Source organism: Mustela putorius, unplaced genomic scaffold (genome assembly GCF_011764305.1).
Source record: "Mustela putorius furo isolate JIRA1106 unplaced genomic scaffold, ASM1176430v1.1 tig00003988_pilon_pilon_pilon, whole genome shotgun sequence".
Lineage (NCBI taxonomy): Eukaryota > Metazoa > Chordata > Mammalia > Carnivora > Mustelidae > Mustela > Mustela putorius.
The window spans coordinates 10705129-10728771 of NW_025422127.1; the positions used below are offsets into that span (position 1 = coordinate 10705129).

Below are 23643 nucleotides of genomic sequence, written 5' to 3' on the forward strand. Positions count from 1 at the left end.
CGGAGAGAGCTTCGGTGTGTGGTTGGCTGTCACTTTATTGTGCCAAATTTTTAGGTCGGTGATAGAGCACGTGGTGGTTCTAGGGGAAAGTGTGTTCTCCACCTAAGGCCCCACCCTTCCAGTGCAGTGCAAGGGTGAAGGTGGCTGGGCCAGGACACACTGGGGTGGGGGTGGGGCCCACGTCCCACCCTCCATCTCACCCCCATGCGTCCTTGTCGGTGCCAGTCTCCAAAAGGCACTTTCTCAAGTCTGCGCACAGGAAAGAGTCCTGATGACAGGATGGTACTGAAACCCCGGCTTGGGGGCGGAGGTGGGGGTCGGGGTGTGGGGGTGTGTGTGTGCCAGGTCTCTGTGCCCCCGTGGATGGCCGCTGGGGTGGGATGGAGGCGGAGAATTTATTGTAGTGATGACCCGCCCACCCAGCCTTCTCGGTGCGCAAGCTCAGGAGTAGGAAGCCGGTTCTGGTTTTCGGTAATCTTCCTGAATGGGGATGGCGCCGCCCTCTTCCTCCCTGGGGCAGCTGTATAGGCAAGCCTCAGCCGGCACCACTGGACTTTCTTCTTTGTCTGCGGGAGGAGAATGGGATGAACCTTGGGGGGCATTGGGGGTGGGACGTGGTGAATGGAGTGGAGATAAGCCAAGGAGGTTCAGGCTCGGGGAGGGCTATCGGGATTGCTAGCTGAGAGAAAAGGAAGAGGAGGGGGTAGCCAGGATTGGTAAATATGCATTGAACAAGCCTTTGGTGAGGTTCGAGGCATGGTGTCCATGGGGGGCTGGGGTGGTAGGGTAGGGTGCAGGGACAGGATTGGAGACCAGTATTTTGTCTCTTACTTAGTCTGCATTTTCTTTGTTGATGGAAGAACAGGGGTCCCATCACGGTGAAAGCAAGAAACATCCCAGAGAGAATGACAAAGACGCGGATGCAATCTGAGCTGCACAGGGGCCTTTGGGCTGTGATAGGCAAGGACCACGCAAGGGTTTTTGAAGATGGCCTCAGCCTTGACTCCCCTCAGCCCAGACCACCTGTCTCCCCTCCTCCCATCTCTCTCTCACCCCTCCCCCACTGCTACCATTTGACTAAATTCTTTCCTAATCCCTAGACTCTGCTTCTTCCCCTTCTTCCCCCTACTCCTAGGAGCTTTCTGGCTGGCTTCCCTTTCCAGTATGCAGTCTCCCTGGGGGGTAGAGAATGGGGAGAAGACTCCCCATTCTGGCCAATGGGTTGAGAGGGCTGTGGCAGGCAGCCACCTGAAGTCAGCCAGCGTCTGCACCTGCAGAACTGTCCTGGGCTCCTGCATCCCTGCAGAAAGAGGCAGGGTGAGCAGCAGCAGGGAACCTCCCAGGGCACAAGCCTGGGAGGCCCAAGGCCTTACAGCTGCCCTAAGAGGCCCAGGGAGATGGGAAGGCTGACCAGCTAGCCAGGCAGCTGATGTGGGGAGGATGATGTTTGGGGTGCATCCCTTATCCCTTTGGCTGGACAAAGCATTGGCCGGAACTTACTTTTGGCGTAAGGTAAGTGGGTGGGGTGTGGGTGTGGGTGTGGGTCCGGGGCCCAAGATGGTGGAGGCAGTGTCAGCAAAGGGTTTGAAGGAGGGTCACACTCTGTACACTCCTTGTCCCTGCACTGCCAGCCCTTGGGGCAGGCACACTGTGCATTTGCGGTGAGGGTGCAGTTTCGAATGAGAAGACCTGGGGACAGAAAAGGAACACAAGAAGCTCAGGCCTCGGAGACCTGCCAGGTGTGCTTGCTAAGTTTTGTCCTGAGCTCCCATCCCAGGCCCAGCTGCAGGGACTCCTGCCCCAATCATGCAAAGGCTGCCCCTCCCTCCCTGTCACCCAGGGCATCTGCCTTTATTACTAGTGTCATTAAAGGGAAACACTTGGGTTTTTTCCCTTTACTCATGGTTCAGAAAATTCCAACTGTAAAAAGTAGAAACAGCTTGCAGGATTTTCTCTCCTATTCCCTGGCACTTTGATAACTTCTCATTGAAGAACAAGACACAGACAAAGACATACACAGGTCACAAGCATAAAACTTGAGAATGGCTTCAGATGGGAGCCAAGAACAAGAGCAGCAGTGTCCCTTCCTAGTCACTACCTCCTCCCACCCACAGATAGCCACCAGCCTGACTTCCTAACGCTGCGAGTCACTTTGCTTGTTTTTGTACTGTATTTGTCTAGTCATGCATGTGTACTCACTTGTGTCTGACCCTCTTCCTCAATCCCTTGTGAAATTCATCCATATTGTAACTGCGGACCACTCGTTCTCATGCGGTATAGCATTTCACTGTATGAATATACCGTGATTCATGTGTCTATTCTGTTAATGGGCATTTGGGTATTTTCCAGTTTTTAAGCAATCAGCAATAGTGCTGCTATGGTCCCTGATAGGTTTTTTAAACTTTACTGGAATGTTACTTGATTAGTAACATACCTTGGCTTTACAGTATACATTTTATTCAAGTGTAGAGGTCAGGTGCAGACTGATTGCCAAAAAATTGTACTAGGGGAGGAGGATGTGAGGGGCACTGGGTGGGTTTGTGCTCACACGTGGTTAGGGTTAAAAATAGGAGAGTGATTCTGGGGAAGGCACCAGCACCCGGATGTGGGCAGGCTTGAGCCCAGCATGGTGGGGCCCTGGGACCCAGGGAGAAGAGCCCTGACGGGGCAAGCGGGGTGCAGAAAGGAAGGCTTGGAGGATGCCAAAGACAACAACCAGTGCTCTAACAATTCCTTTAGCAGCTGCCTTTTGCCAGGAAAGGGAGAGGGAGACAGATTCCTTCTTCCCATCCTTATAACACTTCTTTCAGAATTCTGACTAGTAGCTGCTACCAGAATTTCGTTTCTTTGTGGCTTACCAGGAATCGTGAGCCAGCCTGGACAAGGGTCCACAGGAGGAGAACAGTGATGGGGGAGGTGACAGGGATTGGGGAGAGGAGAAGAGGTAGGCAAAGGCGAGGAAGATCACCTCAGACGCCAGAGGTGGTGGTCAGGAGGGTATCTGCCTGAGGGGAAGAAGGGTTAAAGAGAGGCCTGGGCTTGGTTCTGCATGGGAGTGCCATCGTTTTCAGAGATGAGTATCCAGAGACTTGGGAGTTCTCTTTACCACGTATAACCTGTGCCCCCAATTCCAGGCTGATGTCTGCTGCTTCTCCATTTTACCCAGGGGAACACTGAGGTCCAGAGGGGCCACGCTTATTCAGCCTCCACTGGCCACCTTCCCCCTGGTGTCCTGCAGCCAGTAGCTATGTGGGTGCTATGGAGGCCCATGGGCTGAGTCTTACAGAGAAGTATCATGGCTTGCCTGGTCTGGAGCCCAGCATCGGGAGGGGGAGGCTGGCTCAGTGTTGGGAAAAGGCCTCCTGGCAGGGCCTACAGTAAGTGGGGAGACTCTGACTACAATATTCTAACCCTGCTGGGGTTGCTGCCAAGAAGAGAAAAATCCAGTAACAGATTTCTAAGTTAAGTGGACTGAGGAATACTTATGTATGTAAGCTATTGTTTTTTGACTGATTTGCAATGGCAAAACCTTTTATTTAGTTCATTTTTGAATATGACAGTCTAAGAGGTCTACTGAGCCCAAGCATATTTTATAGACAAGCAGGGTAGTGGTTCAGTTCCAGAGCCCTCAGAAGGTCCTGAGAGGGAATGTTTGTTCAAAGGGGCCACTTTAAAGTCTGTGCCTCTATCCCGGCCTGCATACAGTTTCTGAAATTCTAGCTAAGCTGGAGGAATAATAAGAACTCATAACACAGCTGCAGACATTATACTTCTTCATTTAAAAAAGATAAAATTACAAAACAGACAAGAAAAAATGGGCTGCATACATATTCCTTTTCCTAAATTGACTTTTATGCCAAGAAGAAGAAAAAGAAGAAGGAGAAGAAGGAGAATAAGAATAAGAATAAGAATAAGAATAAGAATAAGAATAAGAATAAGAATGTTCCCCACTGGCTGGTATTGTTAAATCCTAAGAAAGATGTTCTCCAAGTTCCAAACAAATGCATGCTTCTAGACCAAGCCAGTTCACCCATGGGGGGTCACTCATCTGAAATCTAGGAACCTAGGGCCACTTCTGCTTCCTTTTCCTCACTTACTCCTTTTTCTTGTGGTGATCTGAGTGGTACACCCATTCTTGGCCGCCCCCCACATTCTGCTTACCCCTTCCTTGTAACACCAGAGTTCTCCCCATACCAGTACGTGTCCTGCTCGGGGCCCCCCACTTTCCCACATTGGCTCCCCTTGCAGTAACCTCAAAGTGACAAGCTCTGCCCCCCCCCCCCGGCTTCCCCACACCCACCTCTGCCACCTTGGCCCCCAGAGGCTTGCCCATCTCACCAGAGTTACAATGCCGACAGCTCTCACAGTGGCGCCGGGAATGGTGGTCTGGTGAGAAGGAGGCCCCCTGGATGCACGGGTCACACTGAGCAGACTCACCATGCTTGTCACAGTCCTTCATGAGGAAAGTCCCTGCAAGCAGAGGTCCAGGGTCAAGGCCCAAGGAAGGCCACTTTTCTGCCATCCTCAAGGCTGGTACAGGATTCCTCTTTTTGAGCTCAGACTCACTCTCCGCTGCCCTTACCCCCAAGCTCCCAGCTAGCCCTCCCCTCTCACCTGGCTTGCACATCTGGCAGCACAGCTCTCCTTGGACCAGGTAGTGCTTCTCCGGACAGGGCTTGGGGGCTGGGGTCGCTGAGAGCCCTGCCAGGGTCCCTAGAATCCACAGCCAGCAGGGAGGTGCCTGGGCCATGGCTCTTGCCCAGGAGCCCTTTCTACGTTCCAGTTGCTGATGCCTGGCCTCCGTGGAACTGGCCCCTCCAGTGGGGTGCTGGGGCCCTACTCTCAGTACCTCCTGGGCAGCAGCTGCAGGCCCTCTTCGAGCTGCTGGCTTCAGGTGGCAAGCCGACCTTTGATGGCAGCTGCAGCTCTGTTGTGGCTCGTTTTTTTCCGCAGAGCCGTGACTTCCACCCCCTCCCCCTTTTCCGTGTGCTGGGTGCTGGGTGCTGGGTACCAGGGAGAGTATTAAAGGGCAAGTGCTGACAGAAGACCTGCTACTCTTCAGAGACCTCCATCCCCCACAAGACGCCCGCATCTCCTGGCCACTGAGATCGGAACCCGCCCGTGCCTCTTTTACAGAATGTTGGACACTCGGTTACCATCTCTTCTGTTCACGCGCACAGACACAAAGATGCCCACGTTGCCCCCTGTTCACAGCTTACAAGCTAATAACAGTTTAGAGAGGGAGGGAGAACCTGAATCGAGTATAGGTCCACAGACTTTTAGCTGAAAGTGTTGGGGTCAGATAAGTTTTAGAATGCAGAATTTTTCAGATTTTAGGGAGTAACTAACCCTACCAGGCATCCTCATGAGGCCAGAGTAGCACTCAATCAAGCACATTTCTGCAGCAAAAAAATTGAATACTGGGGCACCTGGGTGGCTCAGTCGGTTAAGCATCTGCCTTCGGGTCAGGTCTTGATCTCAGGGTCCTGGGCTTGAGCCCTGCATTGGGTTCTCTGCTCAGCGGGGAGTGTGCTTCTCCTTCTCCCTCTGCTTGTGCCCCTCCCCACAGCTCATGTTCTCTTCTCTCTCTCAAATAAGTAAATAAAATCTTTTTTTTTTTTTTTTAAAGAATTGAATATTTAAACTAAGTGGGGTGAATGAGGACCGTAATTAACTCTTGCATCCACTGAGGTCTGGTTTTATGGCCAAAATACTTTGCTACAGAATTGTTCAGAGTTGTCGACAAGGGACTTAAACCTGTGCTCTCCTCTCTGTTGAACTCTGCTAAGAGATCATGTGTGACCTCTTTTCATCCTCCTGCCAGCCTGTGGGATGCGTGTCACTCCTGTCCATCTAGCCTGCCCTTGTCACCTCACTGTCATCTTCATCCTACCCCCCCCCCCCGACTTGGCGCTTGGGATTAGATTCCCTGGGTCATCTCTCCCCTGTTTCCGCTGTTCTCCCGGGAAAGCTGATGTGGGGACATTGGAACTTGCTAGACTTTTCTCTTTCTGAGTCCTGGGAACACATGGCTTATTTCTCCAGGCCACTCTTCATTCAAGGGCTTTGCTGTTGTTTCCAGAGTGCTCATAAAATGTCACACTCCTGTGACCTCACCTGTTAGCTCTGTTTTCTCTCTCACTCTGGTTTCCTTTCTCTTCATATTTTCCATCCTCTTGTCTTTCTCCAGCCCCCTCTTCTCTTTAAGAGGGTCCTCACCGTGGGAAGCCACATATGAGTGTGATCTGAAGAATTACTTCTACACAACCATCCTTTTCACTGTCCGACAGCACGCCTGAATTCCCACCTCAGAGCGATAAGCTTGGCATCTGAGGACTGTGCTATCACGAATGGTCCAGCCCCATCCCCAGATGATGGTCACTATTTCCACTATGAATCTTTTTTTTTTAAAGGTTTATTTATTTATTTGAGAGAGAGAGAGAGAGAGAGAGATTGTGGGGGAGAGAGGCAGAGGGAGAGAATCTTCAAGCAGACTCCCCATAAGGAGCTCTATCCCACCACCCATGAGATCATGACCTGAGCCAAAACCTTAGGATTGAGGTCACCTGGGTGGCTCAGTGGGTTAAGCCTCTGCCTTCGGCTCAGGTCATGATCCCAGGGTCCTGGGATCGAGCTGAGTATCAGGCTCTCCTTAGCAGGGACCCTGCGACCTCCTCTCTGCCTACCACCCTGCCTACTTGTGATCTCTCTCAGTCAAATGAATAAATAAAATCTTAAAAAAAAAAACAAAACTCTTAGGATTGGATGTTTAACTGACTGAGCCACCCAGGGACACCTCCTCTGTGAATCTTGAACCCTGGGCAGGCATGGTGAGGCGGGGTGTGAGGATGGATAACACTATGCAGGAACAATGAGGAGATGGGACCTTTAGAGAGAACGTTGTGGGAGGGGGAACTGGAGGACCCTGAGAGGACTGACAACTTTGACGGGCCGTGAGCTGCTCACCCATGCAAGGGAGCTTCAGAGGTCTGTGCTATGGCCCATCATTTCCTCTCCATGGGGGAAAGGACAGGAGCAGCGTCTTCCTGGCTCTCCTGGAGTACCCTGGGCAGGAGGAGGAGAGCCAGCTTTCTGGACCTCACTTTCCTCTGGGCAAATGGAATGACCTCATCTTCTGCCTTCTGTGTTTGCATCAATTTCTGGTGAGTCTTGGCCTGTCCTGGACTGGCTCCCTGGGTAGTTTCTTCCTCTTGTCTACAGGCCCTGCGAGTGCAGCCTGCGATCTCTCTCTGGGAATCTTCACTACCACATTCTCTCCTGGAGTGCAGCTTCTCTCCACACCTGCCAGCAGAGACACATCTTCTCAACAGCTCCCTCCTCTGCTTGCATCTCCAGAGATCGGTCCACAGAAGCCCTTCTCTTTTGATGATTTTCATTACTTTTGAGGGCCTGAATAACCTCTCTGTCTGGAGCAATGACCATAACCAGCAGGTCATCCGGGGCCACCCTGCTCCTTGCTATTAAGGTGACACACTCCTCATCTTCAAGGCAGGATAGGTCCTTGACTGAGGAAGAGGCAGAACTGTCACCTGGCCCCAATTCCAGTGGGTCTGCTGATGTGGTCACCCCTCGTTCCCACTTGGCTAAAGTCCTATTTCTGCCTCTGTGCTCCTGGCTTATCCCTTACCTCTGCCCTGCCACAGGTTCCAAATTTGGGACACAGAACTTTCTGGAATTTTCCTCCAAACCAACTGTAAACAAAAGGCTGTTTGGTGTGGCGAAGATTTTGCTGAAGGTTTATGTATCATAGGGTTACAAATTGAAATTGCATTTTGGATGTGCTCGTTCTCAATGATCCTTCCCACTGCAGAGATTTATCAGTAGTCTGGCTACCTTACAAGGCAGTAAAGGCACTAGCCATTTTGCTGACACCATCCCCCACACTGTACAGACTGCCTTTCAGATGTGTTCTGTCAGGCAACATAGCTCATCTGTCTTCAGCTCTTAATCCAATTCAGTCTTGGCCTTTTATTTGATTTATTTATTTTTAAAGACTTAATTTATTTATTTGACAGAGAGACACACAGCGAGAGAGGGAACTCAAGCAGGGGGAGTGGGAGAGGGAGAAACAGGCTTCCTGTGGAGCAAAGAGCCTGATGTGGGGCTCCATCCCAGGACCCTGGGATCACCACCTGAGGCGAAGGCAGATGTTTAACAACTGAGCCACCCAGGTGCCCATGTCTTGGCCCTTTATAAATCTATAACCAGTCAAAATACTCAGTGGAACAAAGCTTTCTCCAAGATTTTTTCTTAAAAGGAAGCTCTGTTAACATTACATAGATGTCAGAAATCACTATTCCTGATCCGTATCAACCAAACCCCTTAGTTTTCCTAGGCTTCTTTGTCCCTCCACTCCATTCCTTCATCCTTCACTCCTACTTTTTTTTTTTTTTTAAGATTTTACGTATTCATTCAACAGAGAGAGAGAGAGAGAGAGAGGGAGAGCGCATAAGCCAGGGAGCGGCAGGCAGAGCAAGAGGGAGAAGCAGACTCCCCAGTGAGCACGGAACCCATGGGGGCTCCATCCCAGGACCTCGGGATCAGGACCTGAGCTGAACCAGACACTTGACCAACTGAGCCAGCCAGGTACCCCTTCCACTCCTACTTTCTTTGGTGACACCTCCCTTACCCCTACCCCTCCCTGCTTTAAGTGAGTCTTCCTTTCCCACCTCCCTCCTTCCCAGTGAGTCTCTAAGAGACCAAGTGGGCAGGACAGTGGGGTGAATTCACTTCCCAGTTCCTTAATTTGCATTTTTGGGATTTCTGTCTGGATCTCCCAGGGCACTGAACATTTGTGGGCATTTCTTCCAAACTCTGACAACTTTTCAGGATCTCAACACCAGCTTCTAGTATTGTCTAGCACTTAAGGCACTCCTGAGAATCAGGTAGTCTACCCTCAGTCTTATTCCTTAATGGCTCTATCCATAATTGTAAGGTTAAAATTGCAGGGGGTCCAAGGCCACATTGACCTCCTAAATTCCACTCCTCATTCAACAAGAATCTGTTGCCCGTCCAGTCTGTGCCAGGTACCAGCTAAGTAATGCATTATTTACAAAGATGAAAAAAAAATAAATAAGCATGTGGTTTCTTCCCTCATGGAATCAACACATCAGTGAATCAGAAATTGATCAAGTCATCTTAAAGACACGCACAAAGTTATTAGTAATGGTCATTACTGCAGCACCATGGAGGGCAGGGACTGGATATAATGCAGGTACCTGTCCTCTCAGGGGTGAGGAGTGTTCAGCCAGGAAGTTTTGCTGAGCTGTGTGGGATCCGACAACTCTCCCTCCACCTTCTTGAGAATTGTCTTTTCCTTTGGTTTAGGTTTCTAGACACCACCCTCTTTTTTTTTTTTTTTTTCTTCCCTTTGGCCACTTTTCTTGAGCCGTAATAGTTTTTCTTATATACAGATGACAGAAAATAGGGATAATCTGTTCCTTGAAGTCTTGTGGAATGTGTGTGTGTGTGTGTGTGTGTGTGTGTGTGTGCATATTTTAAGTGTAGGCTTTTTACTGCGATTTAATTCAGGTTTTCAGTTTCTTCTAGAGTCAGTTTGGTAGGTTTTATTTTGTTGGGAGATTACTTAACCTGTTTCAGATTTATGGGTGTAAATGTTTAAATCACCACTAGATCTCTAGTTATTTTCCCCTTTTCATTCCTAATATTGTTTATTTATAATTTCCTCATTTTTTCTTGATATATTTGCAAGAAATATAGGTAAGTATCAATTGCTTCAAAAAACCACTTTTTGATCTCATTATGTTTTTCTATTATTTCTTTGTCTGTTTCATTTTATTCTCTGGTGTAATTTTTAAATTATTTCCTTCCTTTTACTTTCTTTGGGTTTATTCTGCCCTTCTAACTTCCTTTTTTAAAAAAAGTTTTATTTATTTAAATAATCTGCCTACCCAATGTGGGGCTCAAACTTACGACCCCAACATCAAGAGTTGTATGCTCTCCCAACTGAGCCAGCCAGGTACCCTCTTTTCTAACTTCTTAAATTGGACACTTAGTTCATTCATTTAAATTTTCCTTTTATAATGTATTGATTTAGGACTATAAATTTCCCTTTAAGAACTGTTTTGGGTATGCTGAAGCAAGATTTTGTGAAACATGTTATTACTAAATATTGTTATGCTGTTTAAAAATTTGTTGTATATTAATATTTAAGTGGGAGCAAAAAAGATCTTTTATGTTGTAAATATGTAAAAATAACATTATCTTTAAATATTGTTTTCCCCAACTTTATCTCATTCTTTTTTACTTAAAAAAATGAAAGTGAAAATGGAAAAAAATTTAACAATTCTAGATAAGACTCAAAGTCCTCTTGATCAGTCTTCTCCCGCAGCCCTTATCTTCTCCCTGCCTCCTCAGAGGTAATCCCTGTTTCAGATTAGTGACTACTCTTCCAGAACTTTTCCTTCCTTCCTCCCTCCCTCTCTCTCTCTCTTTCTTTCTTTCAGATTTTATTTGTTTGAGAGAGAAAAAGAGAACGTGAGTGAGAGGTCACAAGCCATGGGAACAACAGAGCAGAGAGGGAAAAGCAGGCTCCCTGTTGAGATCATGACCTGGGGTGAAGGCTGCTGCTTAACTAACAGAGCCACCCAGGTGCCCCTTCCATAACTTTTTTAAAACACACAAATAAATTTATACGTGTGTATGTGTTACTAGTTTAGGAATGTTCATCCTTTTCCTTTGTTAGTCTGTATGGTAATAATCAGGTTCTTTTTATACAGCAGAGAATGGAAGAGCAAAACCTCTGCTTACAGACATCTATCAGCAAAGAATTAGGTGGATCTTTCCAACAAAATCTCTTTTCTCTCCTTTTTTTAAAAAAAGTCCCTTTTATTTTCTACTTAAAATATTCTTAAGCCATAATCAATTATTTCTTACTCTGATCGCAACCCGTCCTCTACTGAGAACCCTCTGCTTGAATTTGTCAGAGGAGGGAAGACTCCTTGTCCGCCTGGGAGATGGGTGAAAGCCTCATGTACAGCATGAGATCACGACTTCTCTCTGGCAAAGGCTTATCTCCTTCTTCTATACCTGAGATCACTGACAATGAGGACACCTAATTTTAACCTTTCCTTTCTCATCTGGGGGCATGGTAGGTTACCTCTGTTCTCTAAAAGAAATATTACACAGGCCTATAGTAATTCTCCTAACACAGAACAAGAAATAAAGCCCAAAGAACACATCATGCATTTGTTCTGTCCGTTCCTTAGAAAATTATCTCTTAGGGGCACCCGGGTGGCTCAGTCGGTTAGGCATTTCCCTTCAGGTCATGATCCCAGGATCCTGAGATGGAGCCTGCATTGCCTGCTTCTCCCTCTGCCTCTCTGCCCCTCCCTCCACTTTTAATCACTCTCTCAAATAAATAAATAAACAAAATCTTAAAAAACTATATCTCTTGGAAGTCAAACATCCCCAAGCCTGGCAATTCCATGTTCTTCTTGCATTACTTTTTTAAGGTCCATCTTTGTCCAGCTAAAGAAAGGGTTCTTACTTGGCCTGGCATCTCAGCCTGCCTCTCAGAAATCTCCAAGAACCTCAGCACAATTGTGTTTTGAGTTTTGTTTCATTTTTTAAAAAAATATTATTTATTCATTTCTAGGCAGAGAGGCTGAGCCACCCAGGTGCCCCTGTTTCATTTTTTCATAAATGATATAAATCCTTCTAGAATTTGCTCTCTGCTTTTTAAATACAATAACATACCTTGGATGTCATTTTATATTTCTGGAACTTCTCATTTTGTTAAATAGACAGTGGATGTACCTAGGCTTTTTAGCCTTTCCCCTGTTCATGAATACTTCAGTTTTCTGCCCCCCAACATTTCATTATCACAAATGGTGTCGCATAAACATCTCATATCTCCCTGTGCATGTGGGAGTGTGTCTTTAGAATAAATCCTGGACACTGGGACCGCTGAGTCATAGGGTATGCATACTGTTCACTTTAATAGATCCTGGCAAGTTGCCCTCCAAAGCAGCTCTACCAACTCACACGCCCACCAGCAGTGGAATGAGGACACATACTTCCTCACATCCTGCCAGATTTCATATTAGCAAACCATTTTTGCAATCTAATTGGGGAAAATGCTGTCTCATTGTTGTTCCAGTGTGTGTTCCTTTGATTGCCAGTGAGGCTGAGCATCTTCCTCCATCCTTCGTGACTTGGATCTCCTCTTTTGTGACGTCTTTATCCTCGTGTCACCACCAGTGTTCTAAAGTCCAATTCTGGCTCTTCTCTCCCAAATCCTCTGTGACCCAACCTGCAGGGTCTCTGCCAATCCCGTGGATCCCTTCAGATGTTTGCCTTCTGCCCCAAGGGGCTGAGAAAATCCTCCCAATGGCAAGGGAGGTCATTCCTGCTTAGGAGACTGCAGACCTGCTCAGAGAGAGTATCCCTGAGCTCATTTGGGAGATGGAAGTTGGGACATGGCTGACCCTTAGACTCTGTTGCTTTAGCACCACAAGCCTCCCTAAGGACTATAGTGGTCCTGAGCCCACACTGAAGGGCTCCTTGGTGCATGTTGACTTTTTTCTTTTTTTAAAAAAGATTTTATTTATTTATTTGTCAGAGAGAGAGAGAGAGCGAGAGAGCAAGTGAGTGCCCATAAGTACAGGGAGCAGCAGGCAGAGAGAAAAGCAGACTCCCTGCTGAGCAAGGAGCCTGAGGTGGGACTTGATCTCAGGCTGGGATCATGACCTGAACAGACTGAATCACCCAGATGTCCCTGCACATTGACTCTTTTAAAGTTGAAATAAATTGAACATGTTAATCATTTTATAATGTACAATTCAGTGGTTTTCAGCATTTTCACAAAGTTGGGCAAATATCACCACTATCTAATTTGAGAACATTCCCACCTCTCCTAAAAGAAACCTCACACCCCACCCATTACATTTAGTCCCACTTTTTCCTTCCGCATCTGCCCTCGGCGCCTGCCGCTGCCCCCCTCCCTTTTCTACCCTCTTCCACTCTCCCTTACTGCCTATTCTGAACACTTCAGGTAAATGGAGCCGTATAATATGTGGCCATTTGTATCTGGCTTCTTTCATTGTAGCATAATATCTTCAAGGTTTATCCATGTGCACCTTATGTCATCAGTACTTTGTTTCTTTTTATGGATGAATGATCCACTGATGGATACACCATTTATCCGTTGATGGGCGGTTGGGTTGTTTCCTCTTTCGGACTATTATGAATAATGCTGCTATCAACATTCATGTCAAGTTTTGTGTGAACATATGTTGGGTATACACCTATGAGAGGAATTGCTGGGTCATATGGTAACTCTATATTTAACTTCTTGAGGAACTGACAAACTGTTTTCCATAGCAACTGAACTATTTTACATTCCTATCAATGGTACATGAATATCCCAGAGAACTGCATAGTTACCAACACATGTTAAATTCCATAAAAAAATTATAGCCATCTTAGTTAGGGGTATCTCATTATGGTTTTGAGATGCATTTCTCTAAGACTAATGGTGCTGAACATTTTCTCATGTGCCTACTGGCCATTTTTATGTCTTCTTTGAGAAACATTTCTTTGTCCATGTTTAAATTGGATTATTTGTCTTTTTTTTGTTGAGTTGTAAGAGTTCTTTATTTTTTTAAGGTTTATTTATTTAGGGGCACCTGGGTGGCTCAGTTGTTAAGTGTCTGCCATTGGCTCAGGTCATGGTTCTGGAGTCCTGGGATGGAACCCCGCATTGCACTCCCTGCTTGGTGGGGAGCCTGCTTCTCCCTCTCCCACTCCCCTTGCTTGTGTTCTCAGTCTTGCTGCATCTCTCTCTGTCAAATAAATAAATAAAATATTAAGAAAAAAGATTGATTTATTTATTCAAGAGACAGCCTACATGCCAGTTGGGAGGGGCAAAGGAAGCTATAATCTCCAGCAGACTCCCTGCTGAGCACGGAGACTGAGGCTGGGCTGGGACTTGATACAGTGACCCTGAGATCTTCACCTGAGTGGAGTTAGTCACCCAATCACTCAACTGCTCAACTGATTGAGCCACCCCAAGTTGTAAGAGTTCTTTATATATTCTGGATACTAGACCCTTATCGGATATATGATTGGCAAATATTTTCTCCATTCTATGGGTTGTTTTAAATTTTGATGGAGTACAATATCTTTTGTTGCCATTTTTTTTTCTTTTGATTTTGGTGTCATATGAAATTTGTTGTCTATTCCAAGGTCACACAGATTTTTATCTATTTTTAATATTTTTATGATTTTAGTTCTTACATTTATTATTTTTTTAATCGATTTTGAGTTAATTTTTGTGTATGATTTGAGATAGGGGTCCAGCTTCATTCCAGCACCATTTGTTGAAAAGACTATTCTTTTCACATTGAATGGCCTTGGCATCTTTGTTAAAAACCATTGACTATAGATACATGGGTTGGCTCTTCTATGTCTCTTGCATTTCCATAGGAATTTTAGAATTAGTTTGTCTTTTTCTGAAAAACGAGGCAGTTGGAAATCTGATTGGGATTGGGTTGCACCTGTATGTGAATTTGGGAGAGTACTGTCATCTTAATAGTAAGTCTTCCAATCCATGAACATAGAATATCTTTCCATTTATTTAGGTCTCCTTTAATATCTTTCAATATTTTGTAGTTTTCCATGTACAAGTCTTACCCTTTCTTCATTAAATTTATTCCTAAATATTTTATTCTCTTTTGTACTATTGTAAATGAAATAGTTTTCTTAGTTTCATTTTTGAATTGTTCATTGTTCAGGTAATGTGTTGACTGTTGAAAGAGGCAGTTGTTTTCCCACAGAGTTGGAAAGGGATACCTTGTGGTGTAGGTGTGTTGCTATCACACCCTGTGGGCCACTGCTTGGGGTTATTTGGAACTTATCTGAAGTCACAGATGGAGAGTTAGATTCTGTGACGCAAAGGGAAACATATCTGACTCATCTTTCCCATACCCCCTTTGGTTCTGAAGGCTTCCTCGACTGGTAGAGGAAGAGAGTGGGTCAGTGGCAGGGGCTCTCTCACAGTTGCTTCTCCTGACCCTTCTCTCCTTCATGGTTTTTAGGGGCCCCACTGCAGTTATTCTTGAAGAGCAAGGATTGTGGTAACCTTCTCTCTTACCTGCAAATTGGGCCCGAATCTTCCCTCCTTTGGTGAGCATTCTGGCCATAGAGGAATGATGAGGGTGACAGGCACTGGCAGAGTCCTGGAGTCTTGCGGCAGGGGAAGCGGTCAGAGGAATCTTCTGGGGAGGGAGTATGAGGATCAACCAGATGGTGAAAACCTGAGAAGCAGAGGACCAGACAAGATAGATCTGTGATGCCTAGGTCATGTCCAAGGCCATCTTTCTGCTTGACCGCTTGCTAGCTGGGCCAGTTACTTAAACTATGAGTCTGTTTCAACTGTAACGTGAAGGTGCTGACACTCACTTCACAGGGTAGATGTGAACAGCTAAGTGTGGTAACGTGGGGACACACCCCACACAGGGCTTGATGCAGAAGGTGTTAGTAAATGTTCCTTGGAATATGAGCTGATCCTCAAGGTCCTTTCTTTCTTGGGGTTGAGAGTCACAGAGCTCATAATGGAAGGGAAAGGGGACAGAAATCCTTCAGGAGAGGTATATGGAAAGTATATGGGACAAATCTCTCCTTTACTAGAGCTCAGAGGTAGCAATGGGAGCTTTCACATGGACAATGAGGAGACCCCATTACATTTTACGCCAGAGAAATGAGACAGGCTGGCTAGGGACAGTTACAAGAAGTAGGTTAATGCAAGTTTGTATCTTTTTATATTTGGGGCACACACACACAAAAGGCTATTCATAGTTACAAGAATTTTAAATATTAGTTTATTAAAGCAATCAGCTTCAAAATCTAATTTTTCTCATGCTTTTTAAGTTTAAATTTCAACTTTTGTTGTTGTATTCTGAATCTAATAAATTTGAAAATCTTACTTATTGCTTTTCTTTAATTTCAGCCTATAGATTTTGTTTGATTATTTATAATATAGTAAAAACAAAGACAATGATCTTCTCTTTTGGGGAGCATGTTTTTTATTGTGATAAAGTACACCTAACAAAATTTACCATCCTAACCATTAAGTATGCGGTTCAGAGGTATCAAAGACATTCACATGGTTGTGCAACTATTACCCTCCATTATCCATCCTTTTTTCCCCCCTAAGATTTTGTTTATTTCAGAGAGATAGAGAAAATACAAGTAGGCAGAGAGCCTGCTTCTCCCTCTTCCTCTGCTGCCTCTCTGCCTGTTTTTCAGGGCTTGATCCCAGGACCCTGGGACCATGACCTGAGCCGAAGGCAGATGCTCAACTGACTGAGCCTCTCAGGACCCCTCATTATCCATTCTTATAACATTTTTCATCTGGTAAAACTGAAACGCTGTATCCCTTAAAAAAAAAAAAAAAAGCTCTCCATCTCCTCCTCCCCCAACTTTCAACCCCTGGCAACCACCATTCTCCTTTTTGTATTTGTGATTTTGACCATTCTAAGTACCTCATGTAAGTGGAATCATATGGTATTTGTCTTTTTGTGACTGTATGAAATTCAATGTGTTTATTTTTTCTTTTATTACCTGTGCCTTTGATGTCATATCTAAGAAATCTTGCCAAGCCAATGTTGTGAAGCTTTCTTCCTGTGTTTTCTTCTAAAAGTTTTATTGTTTTAGGTCTTACATTTAGGTCATTTACCCATTTTGAGTTAATAGGTAACTATTCTTTTGCATGTAGACATCAATTTATCCCAGCACCATTTGTAGAAAAGACTGTTCTTTCCCCCATTGAATAGTCTTGGCACCCTTGTCAAAATCCTTTCTCTCTCTCACTCTCTCTTTCTCTCTCATACACACACACGTTTATTTCCAGACTACCTGTTCTGTTCCATTGGTCTGTATGTTTGTGTTCATATTGATACCTCACTGTTTTATTAACTGTAGCTTTGTAGTAAGTTTTGAAATCAGCAAGTGTTAGTTCTCCAGTTTGTTCTTTTTCAAGATTGTTTTTGCCATTTGGGGTCTCTTGAGATTCCATATATATTTTAGTATGGATTTTTCTATTTCTGCAAAAAATACTGGGATTTTGATAGGGATTGCATCAAATCTGTAGATCACTTTGGGTAGTATTGACATTTTAACAATATTATGACTTCCAATCCATCAATAGAAATGTGTTTTCATTTATTTATATCTATAATTTCTTTCAGCAATGTTTTGTAGTTTTCATCCTACAATTCTTTTACCTCCTTGGTTAAGTTAATTCCTAAGTATTTTTTTTGAAACTACTGTATATGAAATTGATTTGGAACTTTGTTTTCCAGATTGTCCATTGTTTGTGTATAGAAATGCAGGTGACTTTTATGTGTTGACTTTATATCCTACTACTTTACTGAATTCATTAGTTCTAACAGTTTTATGTGTGTGTAATTTTTAGGGTTGTCTACATATAAGATCATGTCAGAGAGAAAATTTTACCTCTTTTTTTTCCAATTTGTATGCCTTTTATTTCTTTCTCTTGTCTAATTGCTCTAGCTAAAATTTCCAGTACTGTGTTGAAGAGAAGTGGTAAAAGTGGGCATTATTAAGGTAATTCCTCATTTTGGAAGAAAAACTTTCAGTCTTTCACCATTGAATACTTTATTTGTGTGGGTTTTTCATATATGGATTTTATTATGTGCAGTTAGTTACCTTCTATTCCTAGTTTTTGGGAGGTTTTTATCATGAAATGGTGTTGATTTTTGTCAAATACTTCTTCTGCATCAATTGGGATGATCATGTGTTTTTTCCCTTTATTCTGTTGACATGGCATGTTACATTGATTGATTTTCATATGCTGCATGATCTTTGCATTTCAGGAATAAATCCCACCAGGTTATGGTGTATAATCCTTTTAATATGCTGGTGAATTTTATTTGTTGAGGATTTCTTTGCATCAGTGTTCATAAGGGATATTGTTTGTTATTTTTTCTTATAATGTCTTTGTCTGCTTTGGTGTCAGGGTAATCTTGGCCTTATAGAATGAGTTAAGAAGTGTTTTAAAAGAAATTTTGAGAAGGATTGGTATTATTTTGTAATGTTTGGTAAAATTCATCAGTGAAGCCATCAGGTCAAGGGCATTTCTTTGTTGGGAGATTTTGGTGTGGGGGGCATTTTGGATTAGAGATTCAATTTTCTTACTGGTTATAGGCCTCTTCAGATATTCTAGTTCTCCATGATTTAGTTTTGGTAGGTTTTGTGTTTCTAAGGGTTTGTTTCTTTCATCTAGGTAATCCAACTTTTTAGTTACAATTGTTCATAGTATTCTCTTATAATTCTTTTTTATTTCGGTCAAATAGGCACACAAATACTCCACATTCATTTCTGAGTTTATTCTCTTTTTCTCTTAGTCCATCTAACTAAAAGGTCTGTCCGCTTTTTTTTTGGTCTTTTTGAAGAAGCAAGTTTTGGTTTCACTGATTTTCTCTATTATTTTTCTATTTTCTATTTAGTTTATCTCTGCTCTAATATTTGTCATTTCCTCCCCTTTGCTAGCTTTGGGTTTATTTTGTTCTTTTTCTAGTTACTTAAGTTGTAAAATTAGGTTGTTGATTTGAGATTTTTCTTATTTTTTTTTAAAGATTTTATTTATTTGAGAGAGATTGAGAGAGATTGAGAGAGAGAGAGAGAAAGAGAGAACAAGCACAAGCAGGGGGAGTGGCAGGCAGAGGGAGAAGGAGAAGCAGGCTCCCTGGAGGGCAGGGAGGCCAAGTGGGGCTTGGTCCCAGTACCTCATCACAACCTGAGTGGAAGGCAGTTGCCTAACCAATTGAGCCATTCAGGGGTTCCTCTTATTTTCTTTTTAATGTGAGTATTTACAGCTATGAATTTACCCCTTATTATCACATTCATTGCATCCCAAGAGTTTTGGTGTGAGCCTTTTGGCTAGAACCACCATCTTCCAGTAGTTTGCCAGAATGACCAATACAAAGGGAAAGAGCAGAGGCATCCGCTATCTGTTCTCTAGGCCATTTAGAAAACATGGAGTTGTTCCTTTGGCCACATACATATGAATCTTCAAGAAAGGTGCTATTACAGACATCAAGGAAATGGGCAGTGTTCCAAAAGTACTGCCCCACAAATGTTACTATGGCAAAACTAGAAGAATCTGCAGGACTGCCTAGCATGCTATTGGTATTGCTGTAAACAAACACATTAAGGGTATGATTCTTGCCATGCAAATTAATGTACAAGTTGAGCATATTAAGCACTCTAAAGCCAAGATAGCTTCCTGAAGCATGTGAAGGAAAATGATCAGAAAAAGAAGGAAGTCAAAGAGAAAGTTACTTGGGTTTAACTGAAGTATTAGCTTGCTCCACCCAGAGAATCACACTTTGTGAGAACCAAGGGAAAGGAGCCTGAGCAGTTGGAGCCTATACCCTATGAATTCATGACATGTAAGTCTAAAAAAAAAAAAAAAAACCAAAACCCCAAACCCAGAAACCTTTAGACTCTAAAAATATTTCTAGAAGTGTGATGTTCCCTCCCCTAAAGAAATAGTTAAAGCAAAAAACAATAAAAAAACGTTTGGTATGTTGTGTTTTTATTCACATTTGTCTCTAAGTATTTTCCTTTTTAAAAAGATTTCTATTTCTCAGAGTCTACAGTCTCTTATGGAGGGCATGTGCTGCATGGAGCACTGGGTGTGGTACATAAACAATGAATTTTGGAACACTGAAAAAAAGTAAAATAAAATTTACAAAAAAAAGATCTATATTTATTTTAGAGAGAGAGAGAGAGAACAAGCCAGGAGCAGGGGCAGAGGGAGAGTAAGCCTCAAGCAGATTCCGCATGAGCACAGAGCCCTGTGTGGGGCTCCATCCTAGGACCCTGAGATCATGACCTGAACTGAAACCAAGAGTTGACAGTTAACCAACTGAGCCACCCAGATGCCCCTCTAAGTATTTTCTAATTGCCCTTGTGATTTCTTCTTTGGTCTATTTGTTGTTTAATAATATATTATTTAATTTCCACAATTTTGTGAATTTTCCAGTTTTCCTTTTTAAATTAATTTTTAACTTCATCCTATTATAGTCAGAGAAGATAATCTGTATAATATCTACCGTTTTTCTTAAGATTTATTTATTTATTTTAGAGGGGGAGAGAGCGAATGGTGGAATGGGATAAAGGGAGAGAGAGAGAGAGAGAGAGTCCTAAACAGACTCCATGCTTCGTGTAGAGCCCAACATGGGGCTCGATCTCATGACCTTGAGATTGCAATTTGAGCTGAAAACAGGAGTCAGTTGCTTAACTGACTGGGTTGCACAGGCACCCCAGTATGATATTTACCTTTTAAAATCAATTGAGACTTAGTCTGCAGCCTAACGTATGGTCTATCCTGGAAAATGTTCCATGTACACTTGAGAAGAATATGTATGCTGCTTTTGTTAGGAAGGGTGTTTTATACATGTCCGTTAGTTCTAGTTGGTTTATTGTATTGTCTAAGTCCTCTATTTCTTTACTTTTCTATTTTTTCTACCCATTATTGTGAGTGGGATATTGAAATCTCCAGCTATCATCATAGAACTATCTATTTCTCCCTTCAATTCTGCCAGTAATATATATATATATATATATATTGAACCATATATATATATATGGTTCAAGCCCCTTATTAGGCCCCATGGAGCCTACTAATTAATATCTATCTATCTATCTATCTATATATATATAGATAGATAGATATATCTATCTATCTATATCTATCTATCTATATCTATCTATCTATCTATCTATCTATCTATCTATCTATAGAGAGAGAGAGAGAGAGATTGAGACCTGAGATTGAGAGCTGAGATCAAGATTTGGATGTTCAACTGACTGAGTCATCAAGGCATTTCATCTTCTTGTGGTATTGAACTTTTTATTAATATATAGTGTCCTTTATCTTTTGTAAACTTATTTGATTTAAGGTCTGTTTTGTCTGATATTAGTGTAGCCATCCTAGTTCTCTTTTGGTTACTATTTGCATGGAATTTCTTTTTCTGTTCTTTTACTTTCTATCTGTTTCTGTCTTTGGATATCAAGTGATTCTGTTTTAGACAGCATATAGTTGAATCATGTGTTTTTAGCCATTCTACCAATCTCTGTTTTGTGTTCAGTGACTTTAATCCACTTATTTTTTTTTAAGATTTTAAATTTTTATTTATTTGAGAGAGAGAGAGGTGACAAGTAGGCAGAGAAGCAGGAAGAGAGAGTGGGGGAAGCAGGCTCTCTGCTGAGCAGAGAGCCCAATGTGGGCCTCAATCTCAGGACCCTGAGATCACGACCTGAGCCGAAGGCAGAGGCTTAACCCACTGATCCACCCAGGCACCCAATCCATTTACCTTTTTTTCTAAAAAAAAAAAGATTTTATTTATTTATTTGACAGAGATCACAACTAGGCAGAGAGGCAGGCAGAGAGAGAGAGAGAGAGAGAGAGAGAGAGAAGCAGGCCCCCTGCTGAGCAGAGAGCCCAACGTGGGGCTCAATCCCAGGACCCTGGGATCATGACCTTAACCGAAGGCAGAGGCTTTAACCCACTAAGCCACCCAGGTGCCCCTCCATTTACTTTTTTTTTTTTTTTTAAGATTTTATTTATTTATTTGAGAAAGAATGAGTGGGAGAGAGCATGAGAGAGGAGAAGGTGAGAGGGAGAAGCCCACTCCCCAAGGAGCTGGGAGCCTGATGTGGGGCTTGATCCTGGAAGTCCGGGATCATGACCTGAGCCAAAGAAGGCAGTCACTCAACCAACTGAGCCACCCAGGTGCCCCTCCATTTACTTTTTATTTTTTATTTTATTTTTTTTTTAAAGATTTTATTTATTTTATTTGACAGACAGAGATCACAAGTAGGCAGAGAGGCAGGCAGAGAGAGAGAGGAGGAAGCAGGCTCCCCGCTGAGCAGAGAGCCCGATGCGGAACTCGATCCCAGGACCCTGAGATCATGACCTGAGCCGAAGGCAGAGGCTTTAACCCACTGAGCCACCCAGGCGCCCCTCCATTTACTTTTTAAAGTAATTACTGATAAGAAAGGCGTACTTTTGTCATTGTGCTATATTTTTTTTATATGTGTTGTAGATTTTTTTGTCTCTCAATTCATGCATTTCTATCTTCTTTTGTACTTAATTTATTCTTTGTAGTGAAATATTTAGGGAAATAATGAAATACTACAGTGACATTTGGGGCATACATTTAAGATCCTGAAGTTATAATACTTTCGTTTGAACCTACACTGGCTTAAATGATACACAAAAACTCTGCTCTTTTATAGTTCATCTCCATCCCCTTTCAGTTTTTGATGTCTCAGAATTACATTTTATACACTGTGTACCCCAAAACATAAACTAATAATTCTTTTACATGCATTACTTTCTTATATTATGGAGAAAACAAGATTTGGAGTTACAAACCATAAGTTAGAGTGATACCTGCTTTTCCACTAATAATTTTTTTCTTTAAATATATTAATCTCTTAAATCATATAGAAAACAGAAAGTGAAGCTACAAACCACTCTCATGATTATGCTAGCTTTTATAATTGGCCATGTATTTACCTTTATTGAGATCTTTATTTTCCATACAGCTTTGAGTTACTGTCTAGTGTCCTTTCATTTCACCTTACTGGACTCCCTGTCTTTAAGGGCAGGTCTAGTGGTCTTGAACCCCCTCAGCTTTTGTTTACCTAAGCATGTCTTAATTTGTCTCTCATGTTTGAAGGATAGTTTTGCTTAATATAGTATTCTTAGTCGATTTTTTTTTTCTTTTAGCTCTTGGAATGTATTGGCCCACTGCCTTCTGACTTCCAAAGTTTCTGATGAGAAATCTACTAATAATCTCATTGAGCATCCCCTGTATGGGATGATTCCCTTCTCTCTTGCTGCTTTCAAGATTCTCTTCATTTTTTGCCCTTTGAAAGTTTGATTATATGTGTCCTGGTATGATTCTATTTGAATTTATCTTACTTGGAGTTCACTGAGCTTCTTTGATGTCTTTCATCAAATTTGGGAAGTTTTCAGCCATTATTTCTTCAAATATTTTCTCTGCCCCTTTCTCTCTCCCCTCAGCCTTCTGGACCCCCTTAATGCATATGTTGATCCTCTTGATGGTGTCCCATGGGTCCCATTGGCCCTGTTTACTTTTCTTATTTCTTTTTTCCTATTCCTCAGACTTGATAATTTTCATAATTTTATCTTCATGTTCACTGATTCTTTTTTCTGCCTGCTCACATATGCCTTTAATCCCTCTAGTGAAATTCTCATTTCAGTTATTATACTTTTCATCTCCAGAGTTTCTTTTTGGTTTCTTTCCAGTTTTTCTATGTCTTTATTGACATTTCCATTTTATTCAACACTGTATTTTCTTTTATTTTTTAAGATTTTATTTATTTGAGAGAGCAAGATAGAGAGAGCAAGAGAGCACAATCAGGATGAGGGGCAGAGGGAAGAGCAGGCTTTCTGTTGAGCAGGGAGCCTGATGTGGGAATCAATCTCAGGACTTTGGGATCATGACTGGAGCTGAAGGCAGATTCTTAACCAACTGAACCACCCAGGTGTCCCATATTTTCTTTTTTAAAGAAATATTTTATTAGAGAGAGAGAGAGCCC

At 43.0% G+C, this 23643-nt stretch overlaps 2 protein-coding genes and 1 pseudogene across 6 annotated transcripts in view; 2 read left to right on the forward strand and 1 right to left on the reverse strand.

Annotated features, from left to right (window-relative positions):
* The window catches only part of VAMP1 (vesicle associated membrane protein 1), a 75531-nt gene that overhangs the window by 16064 nt on the left and 35824 nt on the right, over positions 1-23643 (forward strand). The gene's annotated exons all lie outside the window — the stretch shown is intronic.
* CD27 (CD27 molecule) lies at positions 18-4971 on the reverse strand. Of its 4 annotated transcripts, XM_004766711.3 has the most exons (6): positions 4615-4971; positions 4339-4470; positions 1501-1689; positions 1214-1300; positions 832-954; positions 18-566 (listed from the first exon to the last, which is right to left on the reverse strand). In XM_004766711.3, the coding sequence occupies exons 1-6, from the start codon at positions 4748-4750 to the stop codon at positions 442-444; spliced, it is 792 nt and encodes a 263-aa protein (XP_004766768.2). In that variant the 5' UTR covers positions 4751-4971; the 3' UTR covers positions 18-441. The 4 variants fall into 4 exon arrangements, with proteins under 4 accessions (XP_004766768.2, XP_044927477.1, XP_012919053.2 ...); XM_045071542.1 differs by lacking the exon at positions 1214-1300 and having other exon boundaries at positions 832-951; positions 4438-4470; positions 4615-4970; XM_013063599.2 differs by lacking the exon at positions 1214-1300 and having other exon boundaries at positions 832-951; positions 4615-4958.
* On the forward strand, positions 18844-19574 carry LOC106007248 (annotated as a pseudogene).